Source organism: Gopherus evgoodei, chromosome 6, assembly GCF_007399415.2.
Source record: "Gopherus evgoodei ecotype Sinaloan lineage chromosome 6, rGopEvg1_v1.p, whole genome shotgun sequence".
In the NCBI taxonomy this organism is placed as follows: domain Eukaryota; kingdom Metazoa; phylum Chordata; order Testudines; family Testudinidae; genus Gopherus; species Gopherus evgoodei.
In genome coordinates, this window is record NC_044327.1 from 15,415,518 (window position 1) to 15,436,813 (window position 21,296).

At 41.7% G+C, this 21,296-nt stretch overlaps 1 protein-coding gene across 1 annotated transcript in view; it reads right to left on the reverse strand.

The window, feature by feature from the left end:
• HSDL2 (hydroxysteroid dehydrogenase like 2) overlaps positions 1-20,822 on the reverse strand; it is a 29,015-nt gene extending 8,193 nt beyond the window's left edge. Inside the window, exons 1-6 of the mRNA XM_030567357.1 lie at positions 20,622-20,822; positions 17,227-17,390; positions 14,554-14,652; positions 14,248-14,362; positions 10,160-10,263; positions 9,030-9,128 (exon numbers count right to left, since the gene is read on the reverse strand). Of these exons, the coding sequence (XP_030423217.1) occupies positions 9,030-9,128; positions 10,160-10,263; positions 14,248-14,362; positions 14,554-14,652; positions 17,227-17,390; positions 20,622-20,638 (598 nt within the window). The 5' untranslated portion in view covers positions 20,639-20,822. The remainder of the gene's footprint in view (positions 1-9,029; positions 9,129-10,159; positions 10,264-14,247; positions 14,363-14,553; positions 14,653-17,226; positions 17,391-20,621) is intronic.
• Between the last annotated feature and the right edge of the window lie 474 nt (positions 20,823-21,296).

The window sequence follows — 21,296 nt, forward strand, 5'->3', positions numbered from 1 at the left end:
TTACCAATATAAAATTGATCTAGTACAGTATTTTTTTCTAATGTTTTTGTCCAGCCTAGTTTTAAATGTCCTAAACAATGAGACTTCTATCTCTTCCCTAGGAACACTGTAACATATTCTCATAAAGCTCACTAATTATTGATACTGATCATCATAGAAAAGACTACTACAGTATTTGAGCACCTCACAAACATAACTAAATTTAGCTTCACAACAACTTCTGTGAAATTGGTAAGTAGAACCTTCATTTTAAAGATTGAGAAATGAGTCAGAGAGTTGACTCAATTGCTTGCCTAAGGCCCCACAGAAAGGCTGTCGCAGAACAAAGAATAAAATGCAGCTTTACTGAGTCTTTGGTTAGGTTATTGATCTATTCTAGCGGTTCTGTTCCTGCTAGTCTTCTGCCTTCTATTCAAGGGAAGAATATCGTAAGTTGGAATGCTTCACAGTGGTTTGCACTGTGCACTTCGTACTACTCTTCCTAGTTACCATATATTTATTTCAGACTTTCTTGCTCCTCCAGAACTGCCCCATTACAATTTTAACTTATATTTCCCAGTTCCTTCTTTTGTTCCTCCTGAAGTTCTGTGACTCCTTACAATGACTCCATCTGCTGCCCAAGGCCCTGTATCTTTTCCTCCAGAAGCTTTGGGAGGGAATCTCAATTATTCTTCTGCACTGAAATTGAGGGATAAAGTTCTATTTAAGTCACCTTTGTACTCCTTGTATTCTACAGTCATACAGGAGCTAGCCTGACCACGCCGGTCTCCATGCAAGTTAAAGCAGCCACGGTTGCTTCCAGTAGTCCTTGGAAAGCAAATAGCAGCAACTGCACTATACACTTTGGCTATGCCCCCAATACTCCCCAACACCAGGGGCTGGGAACAGGGTCACAATATAGCTCTTATACCAGCTCTATGCTAGCTAGGGAAGTGATCTGCACAAAGAGTCTTCTCTGGGGACCTCTTCCACTCATTTTAAAGGATTCTTTACACTGCCATATGAGTGTAAGGCCTCAGTATAAGCAACCATCAGGCATGTGCAAAAAGTAGTTAAAGACTTCAGTGTACCATTAGGTAATTCCTGTTCCATAAACTGCAGTATTGAATGGACCTAAACACGTCCAATCTCATGGGGATAACAAACAAGATGTAAGGAGGAAGATGAAGGACACAGGGTACATTTATATGTATATGGAGGTACTAAGGGCATAATCCTGAAAAGTTCCATCAACTTCCACAGATTTCAATTGTCCAGGTACAGTAGTGAAAAGTGATCCCTAACTTCAATTCCTGGGAAAATTGACTGTGTGCTTTTACAGCAACAAATGACATCTCACTTCCAGTCTGTGTTCTGACCTACTCCTAGTACAGCATTTCCCAAACTTGGGACACCGCTTGTGTAGGGAAAGCCTCTGACAGGCCAGGCCAGGCCGGTTTGTTTACCTGCTGCGTCCGCAGGTCTGGTGGCCAGTATGTCCCTCGGCACGCGCCGCTTCCAGCAGCTCCCATTGGCCTGGAGTTGCGAACTGTGGCCAGTGGAAGCCACAATCAGCCAGACCTGCGGACGCAATAGGTAAACAAACTGGCCCAGCCCGCCAGGGGCTTTCCCTACACAAGCGGCGTCCCAAGTTTGGGAAACACTGTTCTAATAAGTATACAAACCCATTTATCCCTCATTGTAGGGAAGTCTAATCTATAGATCTGGTGACGGTCTGATCAGTATCCTCAATTTGTTTTTAATGGTTGAACCCCTTCATAGACACCCTAAAGAACAAATAGCAAACAGACTTACTGTACATAAAGTGTTTGTAAGTACTTGAACTGTGGTTATGTAATAGAGACCAGAGGCTACTGACTATCTGTCCACACTGAAATGTAAATACGTTTCAAAAAAATTTAGCAAGCAAATTCACTATGTGAAAGATCCCTAAATATGCCAGTGTTGTGGCTTATGTAACCAGCATCTGTATTATCTATGTGCACTTATGGCACTGTAAAAATATTAGAAATAAATTATACATTGAAATATATGTGGTAAAAAAGACAAATGTCATGTTTCCCAAGTTCTAGGCATCATTAACATGTTTTAAAACACTATTAGCACTTTACAATCAGAAAGATTCTACAAAGCTTTAATAAAAATAAGAATGAAAAATAAAGTTACAGCATCAGTGAAATTCCACCATCCACGGGAAAAAGGATAATTATTAGCAAAAGGACACAGTACTACCCAGGGGTGGAGGAGAAGGGGAAATTGTCCAAGGACAATAGGCTTCACCCTTACTCTTCAGAAAAGTTTCATGGGATCTTTATGATCCCCACAGAGCAGGCAGGACTTCAGTCAAATACATTTATTCCTTTGGTTTCAGACAAGCTTGCTTTTCTCCACAAGTAGAAGATCAGATGTTTGCTTAAATCAAAATAGAAGAAGAAGAAATAATTTGCATCCATTCTAGCGAAGTGATAAGCTACAGTGAACAAAGTTAATCAAATAGATTCACATTAAATTTCAGTGAATTCATTAAAAAGATAAAGGTTCACAGTATTTTAGATGCCACACAACTACTTAATTCTTCTATCTTAGGACATGATTACCTGAAATGTGTTATCTTTGTTTTCCATGTATTTTGAAGATAAACATTTTGAGACTCCTTTTGTACATTCAACAGATTTTAAGCTATTATTCCTCTTTCTTAATTTAGGATTCTGTGATCATGGAGGGAGATATTGAATTACAGATACTTTAAAAGCCTTGCCTTATATTTCTAATGCTCTTAAAGTCAATTAGGGAAGACAGATATTCATTACTATAAAGCTTGGTCTGCATATAGAATAGTGGATTTTACAGGAAGTTTTTAATTATCTTATAAATTACTGTGCAGACTCTCACAGAGAGCACTTATTCTAATAAATTTCTTTTATTTATAATGTTGTGGTTGCTTGAAGACTGGCTCTTCAGTGCATCAGGTTTTGAAGGCTCCTGTGATGATTGTATTTTTAAATACTTAGTTTGTAAGAGACAAGTGCTTTAAAAAAAAAATACTGTGATATATATTCAAATACACCTCGACCCCGATATAACGCTGTCCTCGGGAGCCAAAAAATCTTACTGCGTTATAGGTGAAACCGCGTTATATCAAACTTGCTTTGATTTGCTGGAGTGCGCAGCCCTGGCCTTCGATGCACCGCTTTACAGCGTTATATCCGAATTCGAGCTATATCGGGTTGCTTTATATCACAGTAGAGGTGTATAATTAAAAGTAGTAACTTTCCACACAAAAACATCAAGTTTGAACATGTTTACTTAGCCTAATCTAAGAAGTCCTTTAATAATAATAGCCAGAACTGGGAGCTCCTGTTATGTGTGATTGCACAGGTGCTATTAGTTCTACCACCCTTTTGGAATTACGCAGGTTTAGAGGCTGATTTCATCGGAGTTGAAGTGTGGTGTGGGGAGACAAAAGAACAATTTCCTCTCCCACCGCACTTCTTAGATTGCTGACTCCATTGTGGGAGATGGTGGACAGCTTCCATAAGGATACAGTGAAGTTAGCCCATGAAGGCTAAAGTGGGGCTTGAAACCCCAATGGTGAGGCCTTGTACTGAAGTACTGAAAGTAGAACCAAGGAACGCCTCATATGAGGTGTAGGGAAACAAGGGCCTCCAAAACAGTGAGGCTCAGGCTCTATTCCAGATAGCAGCAAGGCAGACTGTGGAAACCCTTGGCACAATCATCAGTGATGAAGTATCTGGAAATGGGCTTCTCCTCAACTTAAATGAAGGTTAGAGTCTACGACAGGGGACAGTGGATAGTCTCCCTCTTGAATCTCCTACAGAGCCAAGAGGGGCTGAGGCCAGAATAAGGGAGTGCAACCTCTCTGGGGGAAGCTGAACCTTCATTCAGCAGCAGGGAAGGCAACACAAGCCCTAGAACAGTGGGTGAAGACTTCTCCCTCAGTACTCCAAGAATTAGAAGTCCCTCTTTTGGAACTGCTGAATGCACCACACTTAGATCTCTTACAACAGAACTGGAACTCAGAGGGAGTGAGGTTCCAACCAATGAGCATCAACATTTCTTTAGGAAAAGAACTAAAAAGAACACATGCAAAACAAGATTAAAATCAATTATGTAAACCAAGGTTTATTATTTGTTGATCTAAACCAATCCATTTTGGTACCATCTCTTTTGTTTCTTCTCGGTACTTGATAATGAGACACAACTTTGGTGACAAATGCCATGCTGTTTTTTGCCTCCAAGACCCTCTCAGAATAGAGCATCTCTCAGACATGAACATGGACAGCCATAGGGATCAGGGTATTGAAGGAGCAGACTGTGAACCTGAAGAGCTACCAGGAGCCTCTTCCATCGGCAAACACTGAAGCCAATACTCAAGATCCTTATGGGCCAGAGTAGCACACATCTGTTGGGCAAAAGCCCTTCTACCCAAGCCACAAGAACATCAGGTATACGGGAGTCTCTCACAGACATTTTGCCTCTGCAAGGAACAGAGTCTTTAAGCTTAGCCTCTCCTACAGAATCCAGTGTCAGGGCAGGAAAAAAAGAAGACACCAGAATAACTTAGTTGCGTTAAGAGAGGCAGTTGCTATGGAATCAGACTTATTCAAATCTTAAAAAACTCCCAACAAAAGGAGAAAAAGCAAGAAACTGGTTGACAAGAGCTAAAGTCAAGGAACCTGATGTAGTAATTCCAGCTTGCTGCTTCAGGGTAAGTCTACACAATTCACGGCAGCGTAGCCATCGAAGCTTGAAGGTTGACAGATGTGGGTTTGTGCTACCATGCTAAAATAGCTGCAATAGAGACTGCTTTGAAGTTGCAGCTTATGCTGGAGCTTAGGCTCTGAAGCCCACCCCCAACCCTAAGCTTCAGTGCCTAAGCTCCAGCATGAGTTGCAACATCTACATCGACTATTTTTAGAGCAGTAGCATGAGCCCAAGCCTGTCGACCCGGGCTGGGAGGCTAGCTGCCACAGGTTGTGTAGCTGTATCCTCAGTCTCCTTATACAATCTTACCTCAAACATTTTACAGCTTGAGACACGATCTGCACCAAACCCAAGAATCAGAGCTTTCCAGAGAGTTCCTGGATTGGTGCAGTGTGCAGATGCATCTCAACGGGGAAGTGGGAATGGAGAAGCTGCACTGCCTCAAAAGAAGAACTCCAGAATCCTATAGTCTGAGAATATTCATTGTTTCCATGTGTGGTCTACACTTCAGACACACACAGGAAAATCCACAGCACAACAACAATAGTGTGAGCAGGGAGATCAAGAACTGAGCGCCAAACCTTGTCTACATTAGGAAATTTTATCCTGGTTGAACATGATTCTTAACAAGTCGGCTGACACGATGTGGACAATTCTGTGATCAGTTTCGACAAGAACATGATGTGGTCAGTATCATGTCTGATCCCAGAGGGTTTTAACTACTAGTGGCTCACCCTAACTTGCCCTTTTCTATACTCGTCAGAAAGTTGTGGTTGGCACCATGTCAGCTAACTTAGCTATTATGAACTGTGTTTAACCAGGAAAGTCTCCTAGTACAGACAAATGCTAGAGGTTAGGGCTGAAGCATATTGGCAGGGCAGCATGCAGAAGCTTCATTTTTGCCATCTGTTCTACCTGTTCTTCTGTTCAAATAAAGGACTTCAGTCTTGGAGAGAGTGTCAATTCACCACATGTTGTAAGTACTAAATTCACATACAGAATTTAATTTGGTTTTTTAACTTTGTTTGATAGTTTAACTTATGTTAATAGCAGTAGTTCAAAATGCCCATAAAGTTTTTGGAGCAAAGGAGGGAGGGAAAGGAAGAGAGAGAATTCCAACTACTTCTCAGACACAGATTCACAAAGATGTAATTGATAGAAACATCTGATTTCTTTTTTGGATATTTTAATCAACAGCAACAAGTGCCTTTTTTATTGGAGTGCCACTAAAGTTTGAAATTTTCTAGTTCCACAGTTGTTTTGCGGGAACTATTTCACATCTTCTTTTGAAGCACGTAAGTTGAATCATTTAACAGTACAATTAAAATACAATTTTGAAATGTATTAGTGGTGCAAAGGTGCAAACCTTATTACTCAGTTTATGTGCCCAATATAGTAGAATTCTAAGCATACATGTACTCTTCATACTTGAATGAGTATAAATAAGCAGCATATGAAAGCTGTCCCTATGATCCTGTACAGCATTCTTCCTTTTTTCAAATCACATCTGTAAGTGGCTATACCTTACGTAGTGGGGTGGTCACCCACTCCTGCCCTCAAGGGCTTAAAACTGCCCTTGGCAAGGGCTAGGGTAGGGGAAACCTGGGCTGATTGGGAAGCAGCCACAGCTGGGCCATGCCCCCATCAGGCCGCACCTGGCCCTTATAAGAGGGCAGTGGACCAGGAGCAGTCCATCTCTCTCTGCCTTCAGAGAGACAGGGGCCTGGCTGCTGGGAAGCTCAGAGTGCCTAGAGTGAGGCGGGGCTAGAGAGCTCCAGCCTGGCAATTCCCCAGGCTGCAGGCCTTGCCCAAGGCCCCATAGAGGCACTGGGTTGCAGAGAGAGGCAGCAGGTCCAGACCCAACCTTGCCTATGATGAGTGGCTGACACTGCAGTCTGCCCCAGGGTGTGGGGGTGAGTTGGTGGCTGGCAGTAGCCTATGACTGAGGTGAGGTGGGGGTTCCCTGAGGAGGGGAGACCCTGAGAGAAAGGGGTTACTGGCAAGGGGCAACATCCCAGATAATGGGGCACCTGAGTCCTGGGAGGGACATGGGGGACATGGGGGCCAAGCGGCAGTGGGACACCAGCCTGCAGAGGGTGCTCTGGAGGCTGGAGAGCTAATTCCCTAAGATGACCAGCAGGAGGTGCTGTGGCAGTGAGTCTCCCACCATCACGTTTATAATACATCCTAAATTAAAAAGACATTTAAGCCATATTGGCCTACCTGCAGGGAGGGTAAGCCTTAGAAGATGGATAAAATACTGAGAAGAGTTATGTTTTATTTTTCAAGCTGTTCCACGCAACTTTGAATCTGGTTACCTCCAGTCAAAGCACTACAAACTGAACACTTAAACAATTAAACATCCAAAAAAAAATCAAAATCTTTAAAACTAACTTGACAAATTTAGTCTGCTAGTCAAGGGGTCATAAGAGGTTTTTAGTTAAATTCATTACTTTAGACATAAATAGCAGCTCTAGACTGATGAGAAATAAGAAAAATGTTAAGAAACACATTTGGACCTTCCTAAATTCATTTGCTTTAAATCACTAATGTGTAGATCTGGCTGTTTTTACAGAGATAGTGTAACTTATTGTGCAGGTGGAAGAGAAGGAAAATATCTAAATTTTGCAAAGGAAAAGACTAGAATAAAGCATAATGTAGCCCATACCTTTGATTCTCAAAATAATCTTACTTGGTTCAATTGTTTTCTTCAAAGTGAGAGACTAAGGCCTGGTCTACATACCATTTTTTATACTAGCATAATAATTTTAGTTAGGTATGTGACTTTTTTAAAACCAAAGTTGTTGTGCCAGTACAATCTCATTTAGTCTGTCACCCCATGCTGAGGGAGAACAGAGTATATCTAGACCAAAGGTGGGCAAACTATGCCCCGCGGGCCACATCTGGCCTGTGGGACCCTCCTGTCTGGCCCCTGAGCTCCTGCCCCAGGGAGGCTAGCCACCAGGCCCTCCTCTGCTGTTCCTCCTCCCCCTGCTGCCTCAGCTCGCTCCGCTGCCAGCACAATGCTCTGGGCAGTGGGGCTGTGAGCTCCTGGGGCAGCGCAGCTGCAGAACCCGGCCTGACCTGTGCTCTGTCCTGCACGGTGGCATGCTGGCTCCAGCCGGGCAGCGTGGCTGCCTGTCCTGGTGCTTTGAGCAGGATTAGAATTCAAAATAACCTTGACAAATTGGAGAATTGGTCTGAAATCAACAAGATTAAATTCAACAATGTGCACAGCACTTCACTTATAATGAGGGGAAAAAAATCAAATGCACATCTACAAAATGGGGAATAACTGACTAGGCGAAAGCACAGCTGAACAGGATCTGGGGTTATAGTGGATCACAAATTGAATGTGAATGAATGTGATGCAGCTGCAAAAAAGGCAAATATTCTGGGATGTAGTAACAGCAGTGTTGCATGTAAGACATGGGAGGTAATTGTCCCACTTTACTTGGCACCGGGGGGCCTGAGTGGTAATACTGTGTCCAGTTTTGGACACCACACTATAAGAAAGATGCGAACAAACTAGAGAGAGTCTAGAGGAAAGCAACAAAAATAAGTGGTTTAGAAAACATAAAACCTAAAAGGAGAAGTTGAAATAATTGGGCACATTTATTCTAGAGAAGAGAAGGCTGAGAGGGATCTGGTAAGTATTTAAATATCATAGAAGCATAAAAACTTGACTGGAAATGATCTCAAGAAGTCACGCCCAGCTCTCTGTGCCGAGGCAGGACAAAGCAGTCAGGCACACCAAACATTATCAGAACGTGCTTCTTGTCAAATAACTTCTCAGAGGCACAGCATATATTAAAAAGATAACATAACAAATGATCCTTTTGCGATGTTGTTTACATCAGAGTCCTGTGCACATTAAAAAGGGAACAGAACTTAAGAAAACCAATGGGCAAATTAAACCTTTAAAAATATATTTTTTTAAAGTGGGTCAGTGAGCCAACCACTCCACAGGTTGCTTCAGTCAAATGTAAGGCATAAATAAGCTGCTAGCAAGGAAACACTCACTATTTGCAGCGCATGTGGTCGGCCATTTGATTAAAGTCACAGTGGCCTAACAACTGAGAACTATGGAAGAGTTTTTGTAGGAAAAACCCTGAATATGAGCAATGAAAAACAAAAAAAAATCCTCAGGACAGTGAGCTCATTTTCAAATCCCTGCTCTGAACAATCTTAAGAAAGTCTATTCAGAGTGACATACATGAGGTCTGCAAGATGGAAGGCTGAGCAGAGAAGAAATCCAATTAACAACATCAAAGAGAACATTATAGTATCTTAAAACAAGTCACCTGTTTGAGGCCATAAAGCATTGACTGCAACTTCTCCTCTAAATTCTTCTGCCATCCCCAACACGCACATGGACATGCCATATTTAGAAATGGTATAAGCTAAGACAAAGTAAGAATTTTATTTAGTAAGGTACAAATATAATGTCTGAAATTTTAAGAATCATTGATTTAATTCTTTACTCCTTGATGTAGTATAATTTATTAAAAAGAAGTTCCTTAGAGTGGAACAATCTATATAAAGTAAGAACTGAGAGGAGAATGGGTCTGCATTGAACTTTTTATTAACTAAATGTTCTGAACATAGAATCACAGATTAGGGTTGGAAGAGACCTCAGGAGGTCATCTAGTCCAATGCCCTGCTCAAAGTAGGACTAACCCCAACTAAATCATCCCAGTCAGGGCTTTGTCAACCTGGGCCTTAAAAACCTAAGGATGGAAATTCCACCACCTCCCTAGGTAACTCATTCCAGTGCTTCACCACCCTCCTAGTGAAATAGTGTTTCCTAATATCCAACCTAGACCTCCCTCACTGCAACCTGAGATCAGTGCTCCTTGTTCTGTCAAGATTAACTTCTTTATTATTGTTTCACCTGCACTAAAATGGCAACTGCAAAAACTTTTGACAAAAAAGGTGATCTAGTTTCACTGTAGGTTTGAAAAATTAAGTTTTTACCATCCTTTGGCACAAAATGCTTTGAAGAGCACAGAGACAGCAGAATTGTCATCAAGCTGTTCCATACACATAGGGTCTATGACCTGCTTCTGGCCCACAATACTAGAAAATTGTATTTCATTATTCTTATAAAAGAATGACAAATCAGGGGTAGTTTTGTCGGATTTTCAGGTAAGGAAATGAAGACAACTATTAGTGTACCATGGCGTTTCATGGAATTGTCGATAGTATTTCTTATATGGAAAAGGACTGACAGGACCATGGAGATCAAAATTACCCTCTTACCCCTGAAACATTCATGAGGCATGTCTTCTAGTCTTCCCCAACAACAACAGGTATAGTATCGGCTGTGGTAAAGTAAGGGCTTCAGTATCCAGGCCTATCACTCTTGTGCCTTTCATAACTACTCATTAATTTTTAAAACATTTTTAAAATAAGTAAATATACCACCACCTACCACAATGATTTTTGAACCATATGGGATTCAGGTTAATTGGTGGGCTAATGTTAAGGATATGAGCAATGTTACTCTTTCTTAAGTAAGGAAGGCATATTTTAGACCTGAAAATGAAACAGAAATTAGACGTTAGTAGTTCTTCAGGTGCGTCTCTTTTAAACAAAAAATTTATAATTTTGCCAAAGCCACTATGCCAGTGAACATACTTTGAGATCTTTTATTTTAAAAGATGCTGTAATCTACTCTGATCTCATTACTTTGCACCTGTCCTCATATCCATATTCTGCTTAATCTAAAACAGAGAACCAATATAATAATATATTATCTGAATGAAAAGTCCTTCCTAATATTTATGCATTCACACTGGGCCAGATTTTCCAAAACAACTTAAAACCTACAAATGGAGTCAAACTTTCAGAAGTACTCAGCAGCTCTAATTGTGACACTTTAGCTAGACTTTTTCATACTGCTAAACCATTTCTCCAATGCATTAAGCAGAGAGGTTTTTCTTCCACATTAGCCATGTATGTCATCCTTTAAGTATTTTCCCTTTCACAAAAACATATCATAGGGAAAATCCCATTCTCCATTAAAAAGAAAACTTCACCCATTTTATTCAGTTCAAAATCCAAAGACTTTACAGTGTACATGGCACTGTCACAAGACGCAAACTGTATTTTATAAAAGCTGGTCAATACAATTGCCATTTCTAAACCTAGTGCTGCAAATGAGTATCTGCTGGAAAGTGACGTAATTTACGATAGTAGCGAAAAACTGATGTAAGCTTTTAGACCCCGATCCCACAACTAACTACATGCAGTTATGTGCAGTCAATTGCAGCGGTGTAGCTTCAGATTCTTTGGGAGTGGAGTTACTGCAAGTCTGAACAGCGAACAGCATAATGGGGCCTGAACCTGGTTAAGATCTCTAGGTTATGCCACAATAAAGTATTAAAATAGTAAGTAGTATTTAACAAATTTCCAGTCTACTTTAATAATTGATTCATAGTCAACCAGAGCTCAAATATTTAAACAAAATGTTTAATTTTTATGTTATCAGACATTAAATTACTTCTCATCTGAAGAAAAATGTTTGCATTGAATTCCACAGGCTGCAGCCATGACTATGAAATCTGCTGCTTCTTTTGGCCCAACGAGCCCAAGTCCATTCACCTTCTGGGCACTTTGTAAGGCACAGCTGTGCACTCCATTATCTCTCTCAGTGGGAAGGTTGGGCAAGGATGGTTTTGGTTGAGTTGGAGCATGCCTTTCAAAGCAATTTTTTTTGACACTGTATAACTCAAGTTAATGTTTAATTTTCTGCAAGTGTATGAACCAAGAACATGTTGACAAGAATGTGTATAAAATAGAAAATTTAAAAACCACACACAACCATGTTACTAATCTTAATAAATGCAATATCCTGCATGTGGAATTTACCACTAATCTCACTAAAGAACTGACTTTTCACACATTTATTAACAGAACCTGGTTACATAAGCAACAAGGGAAGAAGAAAAAGGGATGAAGTGTGTGGATAGGTTATGCATTAGGTCTTCTGAACTGATTGTTACGACCACTGTAACTAAGACCACTCCCTGATGCAGGAGACAGAGAGAGCCTGGAGCAGTGGGCCTGGTGTAAGATCTAAGGCCTGAACCATCAAAGTGAGGCCATGTCATGAACCAAAGTCAGGCCATGTATTAAAGCTGATGTTTACATGTTTATTGTCTGATATCTGACCTTGGCAGAGGTATTGCTAGGACATAGGAACTCCTAAAAGGAAAAAGAAAAAGAAAAAGAAAAAGAAAAAGAAAAAGAAAAAGAAAAAGAGAGAGAGTGTGTGTGTGCGCGCGCTCAAAGATTAGCCCACATACAGCCTAACCTAAGACCAGATGAGAGGGTTGACAGCAGAAAAGCATGCAGCAAGATAAGCCTGGGGAGGTAACAAGCAAATGTCATGAAAATGTACGCTGGTTCGTAAGTTGTTCATCTCAGTCTATAAATGTCAGGATACATCACCTTATCCATTTGTGAGGCAGAGGGGACAGCAGAAATTCCTCCTGCTGATTGAGCTGTTCCTTGCCACTGGGCACTCATGTGTTAGTATACCTGTAACCACAGAGCCAGGGCACCAGGACTTTGCCTTGAGGGCAATAAATTTGGCCGAGTGCCTTTGTCACTGAACCATGCGTGTGATCTTTCTTTCTGGGTAGTACTATAGAGGTCTGCTGAACCAACTATCTGCATGGCTGGGACAGCATTACAGAGAGAGCATACACGCATGCTAACTGACAACATTTGTTTTTTTCCTTTGGGTATCATTTATCTTTCATATTTTTCAATGTTTAGCAACACAAAACTAAAGCTGTTTTCCCCTTTTAATGCACTGTAGCAATCAAAGGAGAGAGAGCGATCCCTGTAAAAAAAATAGTAATATCAGCACTCCTTACAGATATTAATCAGAGTTAATGTCACCACCGAGGAAATGTGGGTGCCATTATTGAGAAAAATAATACTGTAATATTGAAAATGAGAAGAGTACTTATTCAGAGATGTGGCAACAGCCATCCATAGGGTGCTTTTCAATATTTTCTTGAAACATTTTCCTGCCTGTTATTCTAAAAGATGATTTTCCCTAGTGAACTGTGGCACTTCACCCATAGTTAAATAAAATGTTCCAGGATTATGTTAGGAAAAAAACAAAAACAAAAACCACCTCCTTTAGTATAACAAACAGAAGTTTTTGTTGTTTATCATTTTTAAACTACACATCTACCTCAATATAATGCTGTCCTCGGGAGCCAAAAAAGTCTTACCGCGTTATACGTGAACCTGTGTTATATCGAACTTGCTTTGATCCGCTGGAGTGTGCGGCCCCTAGAAAGCTGCATTACCGCGTTATATCTGATTTCATAGAGCAACCCCTTTCTCCCACCCCACTCCCACAGTTTTTATACTATTTTTAAAAGATCAGAATAATTTCAAATATACTTTTCACTATGTTAGGTTCATTGCTCAGACAATAAAAACAAATTCATTTTTATAATGTAGCACCACAGATGTCGCTCTCAGAATAGAATTCAAAAGATCAAAGAGCTCCTTGATCACCACAAACATTAATTGAATGAAAGCCTCAAAATTAAGGTTTCTATTTTAACTCTCAACAATTTAAAAAAAAACAAAAAAACACCAAGTCTCTAGAAAATATAAGATTTCATTTTAGTGTATTACCAATTTGGAAAGATGAACAAAATATAAAAAGAGCTATACAATTGTGGAGTCAACTCTCAGTGATATTTGATGAAGTAATGAAACCAATATTGTTATGATGGAATGGTAGACCATATTTTCTTTCACTGAAAATGGACTTCCTTCTTAATGATTCTGATTTGTTTATTGTAAATTATCTGACAGGTGTTTTTTCCTTCATAGAGCTGAAAAGGAACACTGGTAAGAAGGCAATTTACAATTAAGATACACCTATCACAAAAAGATACAAAGTGAGTTAACATTTATAATGATTTCAATTACAACAACAAGAGAGCAGGAAAGTTTCAGCAAAACCTGGGTCTTATGATCTGAAGTTCATTTGCCACAACTGCATTAACTTAGCCTTTTGTTTCCTGTATAGAGAGCCTGAATACTTTTGTGTTACAAAGTCACCAGTCACCAGCATTCAAGATCAAACATTAAGGACCAGATCCACAAAGGTATTTATGCTACTTACTTCCATTGCTTTAAAAGTACGTTAGGGGCCTAAATATCTGTGTAGATCTGGGCCCTAGATCTTGCTGCAAACCTAGGGGAAACCCTTTCCAATGACACATGGCACATCCTTTAGTCTTTCAACCCATAATAGAGTTGAAAGAGTTAATCTTCAACCATTCATTCAGAATCTCCCAATTATTCATTCATGTATGTACACACATGCCTTGTACCTTAAACTTTCACCTCAAAATTAAAAAGTTAGCGTAATAAGATAACTACAAAAGTTACTGTGTGAAGTGATATTGTTAAGGATGTTGAAAATGTAATTAAATCTACTGATGTATTTAAACAATTTAGTTTCCCAGATACAGTACTTACGCAAGGTAGGTTCCTCTTGTGTTAGCACTCATCATAAGATCCACTTTCTTCGTAGGAGTTTCCAAGGTGCCAGTCAAGGAGATAGCACTCGCATTGTTCACCAAAATGTCTATTCCTGGTTTTAAAATAATTAATTTTGCATTAATATTTTAAACTCCACCATTTAATACAAAATGCAAGGAAAAAACGAAGTGTACTATTCAGTTTTTTTAAGCTAACCTTTTGACTATTTTGACTGAAAATTTAGAAGGCTTTTCATTAACTAACACACACACACACAACACCCTCCATGATCACTAATTTTACCTCCAAATTTCTGTACAGCTTTCTCCACTGCATCAGCGATTTGCTGTTCTTCCCTCACATTAACGATGCATGGTAAAGCCTTTCCTCCAGCAGCTTCAACTGCACAGTGAAAAAAAAATATTTTTTTTCATTTTGAACTTTCTCTTACACTGAGCAACCAATATGGGATAAAATATTCTCAGAGTTGGTCATGATTATCAACAGACTTCAAAAATATATGATGCAGTCTTTACAAGTACTGAGCACCATCAACTTCCACTGGCTTCAATGGGAGTCAAAGCTGCTCAGCACCTCACAGGAATAAGTTAATAACTGTGGCAAGCCAGAAATTTTAAGAGCTGCAAAGGATCACAAGCCCACACAGTGGCATTAGAGGTCAGTACACACAGACACATTCATTCTTAAGAGAACATTAACTTTCCTATATAGCAACATCTTCTACTGTTTGACGATGAAAGGTAAAGGGGAATCTGCCACCATGCATTCCTCAGCTAGACTTCCTTAGAGAAAGGGGGGGAATATTTCAAGTTTTTTGGGGGAAAAGCTAAAAGTTAAAGTATGGCCTGTTCTTCAATCACTATAAATTTATAGTGCTCCAAATGTACCTTTAAGAAAATAAAATTTGTTTTAGAATAACCAACAGCATACTGCTTAAACTGATTGGAAAGGGGCCAGTCACAAGTCCAGGAGTAAATATTGCTCATCCTGAGCTTCATGCCAGGATAATTTGTGGATATAGAGGGAGGAATTCTACACCTCAGAGGCAGGAAAAATGAGAAGGAAGTGTTTCTCTAGCAAGCGGATTTATTTATTTAAAGAACAGAGTAAGCCCTAATGAGTGGAGGTCTCTGTTCCTCATCCTGTGCTCACTAGGCCAAAGGGTATTTCGAGGGGGTGGGGGGAATGGACGGAGAATCTATTTTGTCTGTGTCCTGTCCAGATGTGTTTTGTGAGATGCATGATGGGGCACCATATATGCAAAGTTGGGGGGTGGGCGAGGAGGAAGGCTGGTAACAAGTTAAAAGCAGGAAGCGGTGAATAAAACCAATGAGAGGTGGCTCATACGCCTACCAAAACTGCATGGAATCACATGGCTCCTGACAGGACCGGCGCTAAGGTTTTGAGCGCCCTAGGTGGACGGCAATTTCGCAGCCCCGCGTGCTGGTCCCGCAGCTCCGGTGGAGCTGCCTCAGTCATGTCTGCGGGAGGTCCACCGGAGCCGCGCGAGCAGCCGACCATCCGCAGGCATGACTGCGGCAGCTCCATGGGAGCTGCCTGCCGCCCCCTCCGGACACCCTGGACTGCTGGCTGCCGCAGCGGCGCCCTGACCCAGGGTCAGTGCGCCTCCGCGGCAGCCGGCAGCCCGGGGTTTCCCTGGGCCAGAGGACCCCCCGCCCCTGGGCTGCCGGCTGCTGGGGCGGCGCACTGACCCAGGGGATACCCTGGGTTGCTGGCTGCCGCGGAGGCACCCTGACTCAGGGGACACCCTGGACTGCAGGCTGCCGCGGAGGTGCCCTGACCCAGGGGACACCCTGGACTGCCGGCTACCGCCGGCAGCTCAGACTCCCTCTCTGTCCCAGCAGCAGCGGTTGCTCAACCATTTAAAAAAAAAATTGGGGGGCGCTTTTTGGCGCCCTCAAATCTCAGTGCCCTAGGCAACCGCCTAGGCCACCTAAATGGTTGCACCGGCCCTGGCTCCTGACCTTAGAACTATTCCCCTGACAAATTTTCAAGACCTGCTACAAGCCACAGAAGTACTAGAGCACTCAAAAATGGTCTGAAGAATGTCTGTAGGCAACCTAAATAAGGATTGCTGCTGCTTGCTCTATCATACTGCTTCTCCCAAATAAATTATGGAGACCACAGCATATCGCTATTAAAAAATGTACAGGAGTTAATTGAACTTATGCTCTTCCTTTTGTGAAAATTCTTGAAAGAAATAACCAAACTAGATACTGTTTTAGGGCTAGATCCTACAAATGTATGTGCGTAGGCATAGGGGTGCACCTGGGTTGACTCTTCTAATGCAGCAAATTTGAACGTGTTATTTTGACAACAAATAGTAGCTTGGCTTAAAGTAAGGAAACAATTGTAGTGGCGCTTTTTCTTTAAAATAAAATACTTTTAACATATTTGTTAGGTGAAGTACATGTTAAATTAATGGCTCAATGGATATTTTTAATTGTAAAAAATTTAGAATTAGGAAACTCAAGTCATAGCTAACCAACTCTTGTTTCATTACAACAATCAAATTCTAGGAAGTTTTTTTTTAAATTGGAATATTTAATATATAATATAATAATATAACACTTTAATTCTTTGAATACTATTTAATAAACACTGAAAAGAAACTTTAAAATGAATAGTATGTGCCAACATCGTAAGCTCTCTATCATGTATACAAATGCAAACACACACTTTATACAGATACACAGTCTCCATCACCATAGTCTCTTTACACTTAACACACATTAATACATTTACTTTGACAACACCCCTGTAAAACAGAGCAAGTATTATCCCTAGTTTATGTATGAACAACTGGAGCTGAGAGAGACTACATGATTTGCCCAAGGTCACACAGTCTGTGGCAGTGCCAGGAAATGAACTTGGATCTCCAGAATCCCAGTCAAACATCTTAACAAGACCATCCTCTCTCTCTTTAAAACTTACTCTCTTCTGCAGCAGTGTAGATCGTTCCTGGGAGAGTGCGATGAGGCTCGCCTGTCTTAGCAGCTATTACAATGTTTGCACCGTCCTTTGCAGCCTTCAAAGCAATTGCTTTCCCAATGCCCCGGCTTGCACCCGTGATGAAGAGAGTACATCCTGCTAATTTCCTAGAAACCAGGGGGACACAACAAGGGTTCATTTATTCCAGTGTGAAAACAATAAATTAAGTGACTTCTAAGTTATCTTTAAGGGCAAAAATAATTACAATTAATTAGTGTTAAAACTTGTGACTGTTTCTTATATATAAGTATTAATGTAGGTATACTAGAAACTTATTAAGCTGCAGTACAACATTATACGACAAAGTCAGTGCAGGCGGGTAACTTAACATGTTTATAGATAGGGCCAAAAAGACCACTTAGGTCACACAAATGGATCCGCTCTGTTTTGCAAGAATACTCAATACACCATTTCAAACAATAACTTTTATAAGTGCTGCAGTTCGATAACAGAGTAAGAGTGCAGTGTCTGAAATGTAATCTCAACAATATCTCAAACTTCCTCTGCATAGCATAATCCACGTAGACAGCTTTCCAAGTGTGTTATCAGTTACAGAATTTGAAACACAAAAATAGCAGGGTTCTAATTTAAACATGATTTGATGTTTCAGTTCATCATCACAACACTAACATACTATGCCAGTGGCTGCAGGGAGGTGTAGGAGCCAAAAATAAGTGTTCTGATTTTCAGAGTTGGTGAGCTCCTATTGATGTCAAGTTTAAAAATTATGGCCTTTATACTCTCCCTGTACCTTGGTTTAAATTAATTTTAAAATGATTGCAGTAAAACTAGCTTATCTTTGTAAACATATTACAGGCTGAGGTCAAAATTTGGTATATAAGTACGAAGTATTACTGAATTTAAAAAAAAGAAATTGTAAAAAGTATTTGACAATACTTTTTCTCTTAAATGTATTTTCTTCTGCATAAAATCTGTAACTGTCAATTATTTTGTGAAAAACCAAAGATCTAAATTTTCAAATGTGCACAAATCCACGCAAGAGCAACCCCAATTTCCACACACACACACACACACACACACACACACACACACACACACACACACACACACACACACACAGTGCTGTGCACACATACTGTTGAAAATCTGGGCCAGTCTTTATTCATAACTTTTCTCTGGGTCTCAGCCAGCTCTCTGCAAACTCTGAGCATGCTTCTATTCCCAATGCACTCAAAAGAAAAAATTCTCTGGCCTTGAAAGGGCAAGACTGGGACCCAGTCACCTGTTCCAGCAACTGGATCCACTAGCACAAATATGTATACCCCTGCAGAGTTCCACTAAAGTCAACAGAGCCCTGGTCTAGCAGATCACGAATTGACCTCAATCCTGCAGAGGTAACCTACAGCTATAAGATCAAGAGAACCCAAATAAAGCTCAAAAGTTACTTGACTAGATTCTTGTGAGGGGGTTGGTATAAGTAACTGAAATTTACTAACCAACACTGTTGATAATAATGAGGAACAAAAAGACTCAAAATTCACTTCCTCTTGGCTCTGCAGAGCCAGTACAGCCAATAAAAGGAAAAAGCAGTAGTTGTTCCTAAATTCAACTTCATGTGTTTATATCTTCTGATCCACATTTTAGAGTAGAGCTACACTAAGTAATTTGGATTAATCATTTTCATTTTCAACTCTTCTAGTCTTAAATATATTGCTCAGTAAGTCATACAAAACTCTCCATAGCTCTCTCATTGCCCATATCTCTGCATTCAATTCCTCCCACTAATTCCCTCGAGCCCTTTGCCCTGCTGAAACTTCTCTCCTGGCAGTTCCCTTTGATTCCATCTGCAGTTACAAAATCAGGATCCCAGTTACAACATGGATGTTATAACATAGTTTTGTAATGTGGTTTGTTCTACACAAAGAAAACCAACTTATCAAGGGGAAAATGGCCATTATGGAAAAGGAAAAATGATCCTTTTAGATCCATAATAGAGAAAATATAAGATACATTTTTGTTATATGTGGGGTTGTTAGCACTGACCTGACACATCCCATTATAACATCTTGTTTTCAGTTGCTTACAACTTTGCCAAACTTTAACTGTTTGGGAAAAAAATGTCCATGGTAGGTTTCTACCTCAGCCTGCTTATTGGAAAATTTCAGACAAAATGGTTTAGCAGTTTCTGAAAGCAAGACTATGGAAAAGTGCAATGTTTTGCTCATATTAAAACAATTCTGGCAACCTTTTATTTGAAGAGCTCTAGCTCTCCCAGACTTTGAAGCATAGCCTTGAAAACTCGTGGGGACAAGGGGAGAATGACTATCAGTGAACGCTCACATACCTCTCTTCTTTTTCAATAAGCCTTTTTTGGCGTTAACCAGTCACTAAGACACTTACTTGTATATTATACCCCTTTCTCCTTCCCTCCATCTTTCACATCTATTTAGATTGTAAAGTCTTCAAGGCAGGAACTGTCAACTACTCTATATTTGTACAGTGCCTGGCATAACAGGATCCCATTCATAGTTGGTCCTTAGGCAATATAGTAATAAATATGATTAATAATGAATCAGTTAAACCCAGCTGGCCCACTCTGCACTGCTATTCTGTCCAATTGTGCATGAGTGAGCCTATATATTGCAACTCCTTTGGGGCAGTTACTTAGTACACTCACACCCTATGTGAATAATCAGGTAAACTACTGTGAGAAACAAGGAACACTCAGTTACATTAACTCTACTAAAAAAAAAAAATGTAAAACCCTCAAGAATATTTTACGTAACTGGTTGCTTTGTCCAGAATGCACGATTATAGCATCCACAAAGCCGCGCCCAGAAAGTTCAAAATACACCATAAGGGAGATGATCGCATTTCACAGCACCATGCACAATAGACACGTGCACCCTGGCTCACAGCTTGAGACACGAGTGCGGGGCGGCGGGGGCATAAGTTGGCATGGGGAGGGGTCCCCAATGTTTAAAGTGGACGGGGGGGGGTCAAAAAGGGTCAGAAACTGAGGAAAGAATGGAAAGTGGACAAGATCACTGAGCCTTACTCTCCCATCTTACCAAAGCTGCTGCTTCCATATTATGATGCCCCCCCCTACACACACACACACTTCTTTCAGACCATTTTAAGCACCATGGGGGGAGCATGACAGGTGCAGACGGACTGGAGGGGGGGCAGACAGAGGAGCACAAGGCGGCAGGGATGGATGGACGTGGGACAGAGGTGGGAATGGGCACAGACACGGGGGGGGCTGGGGATGGACAGATGCAGACAGAGATGGGCAAGCAGGCGGGAAGGGTGCATGCAGACCGGGGGGCGGGGGGTGCACGCGCGGACACGCGCAGGGACTGAGAGGTCCCGCTTACCCGGTGTTGGGCAGCATGGCCGAGAGCCGCGTGCGCCGGGAGGAGGCCGAGCCCCCGGACAGCGAGAGGGACAGCGGCGGGGAGGGGTGGGGCGGTGGAAGGGGAGCCCCAAAGCCGGCGCGCGGCGCGTGTCTCGCAAGCTCGGGCCTGGCGCGCCAGATTCCAACGGCCGAGCGGCACTAGGGCAAAGGGCATAACAATGGGGGAGACACGTCCCCTCTAGTCCCGCCCCTGCCACCGCCCACCGACCTAGCCCCACCCCCATGGCAACCAGTGTCCGGGGCACTGATCTCGCAGCGACGTATCCTCGCCGGACTCCGCCCACATGATGGGCGGGGCCTACAGCAGGAGCGGGAGGGGTGGGGCGAAACCTCGGGGGTTTATAGGAAACGAGGCTAGTGGGCGGGGCCGGGCGCGCGGGGTGTCAAGAGCTGGGGTCGTAACTGAGGGGTAGGAGCAGGGGAAGTGTGAGGAGTAGTGGGGGGTAATCTGGGAGGAGCAGGGGCAGTGGGGGGGTATCTGGGAGGAGCATGGGGAGTGGGGAACAGTGGGGGGTATCTGGGAGGAGCAAGAGGCAGTGGGGGGTAATCTGGGAGGAGCAGGGGCAGTGGGGGGGTATCTGGGAGGAGTGGGGAACAGTGGGGGGTATCTGGGAGGAGCAAGAGGCAGTGGGGG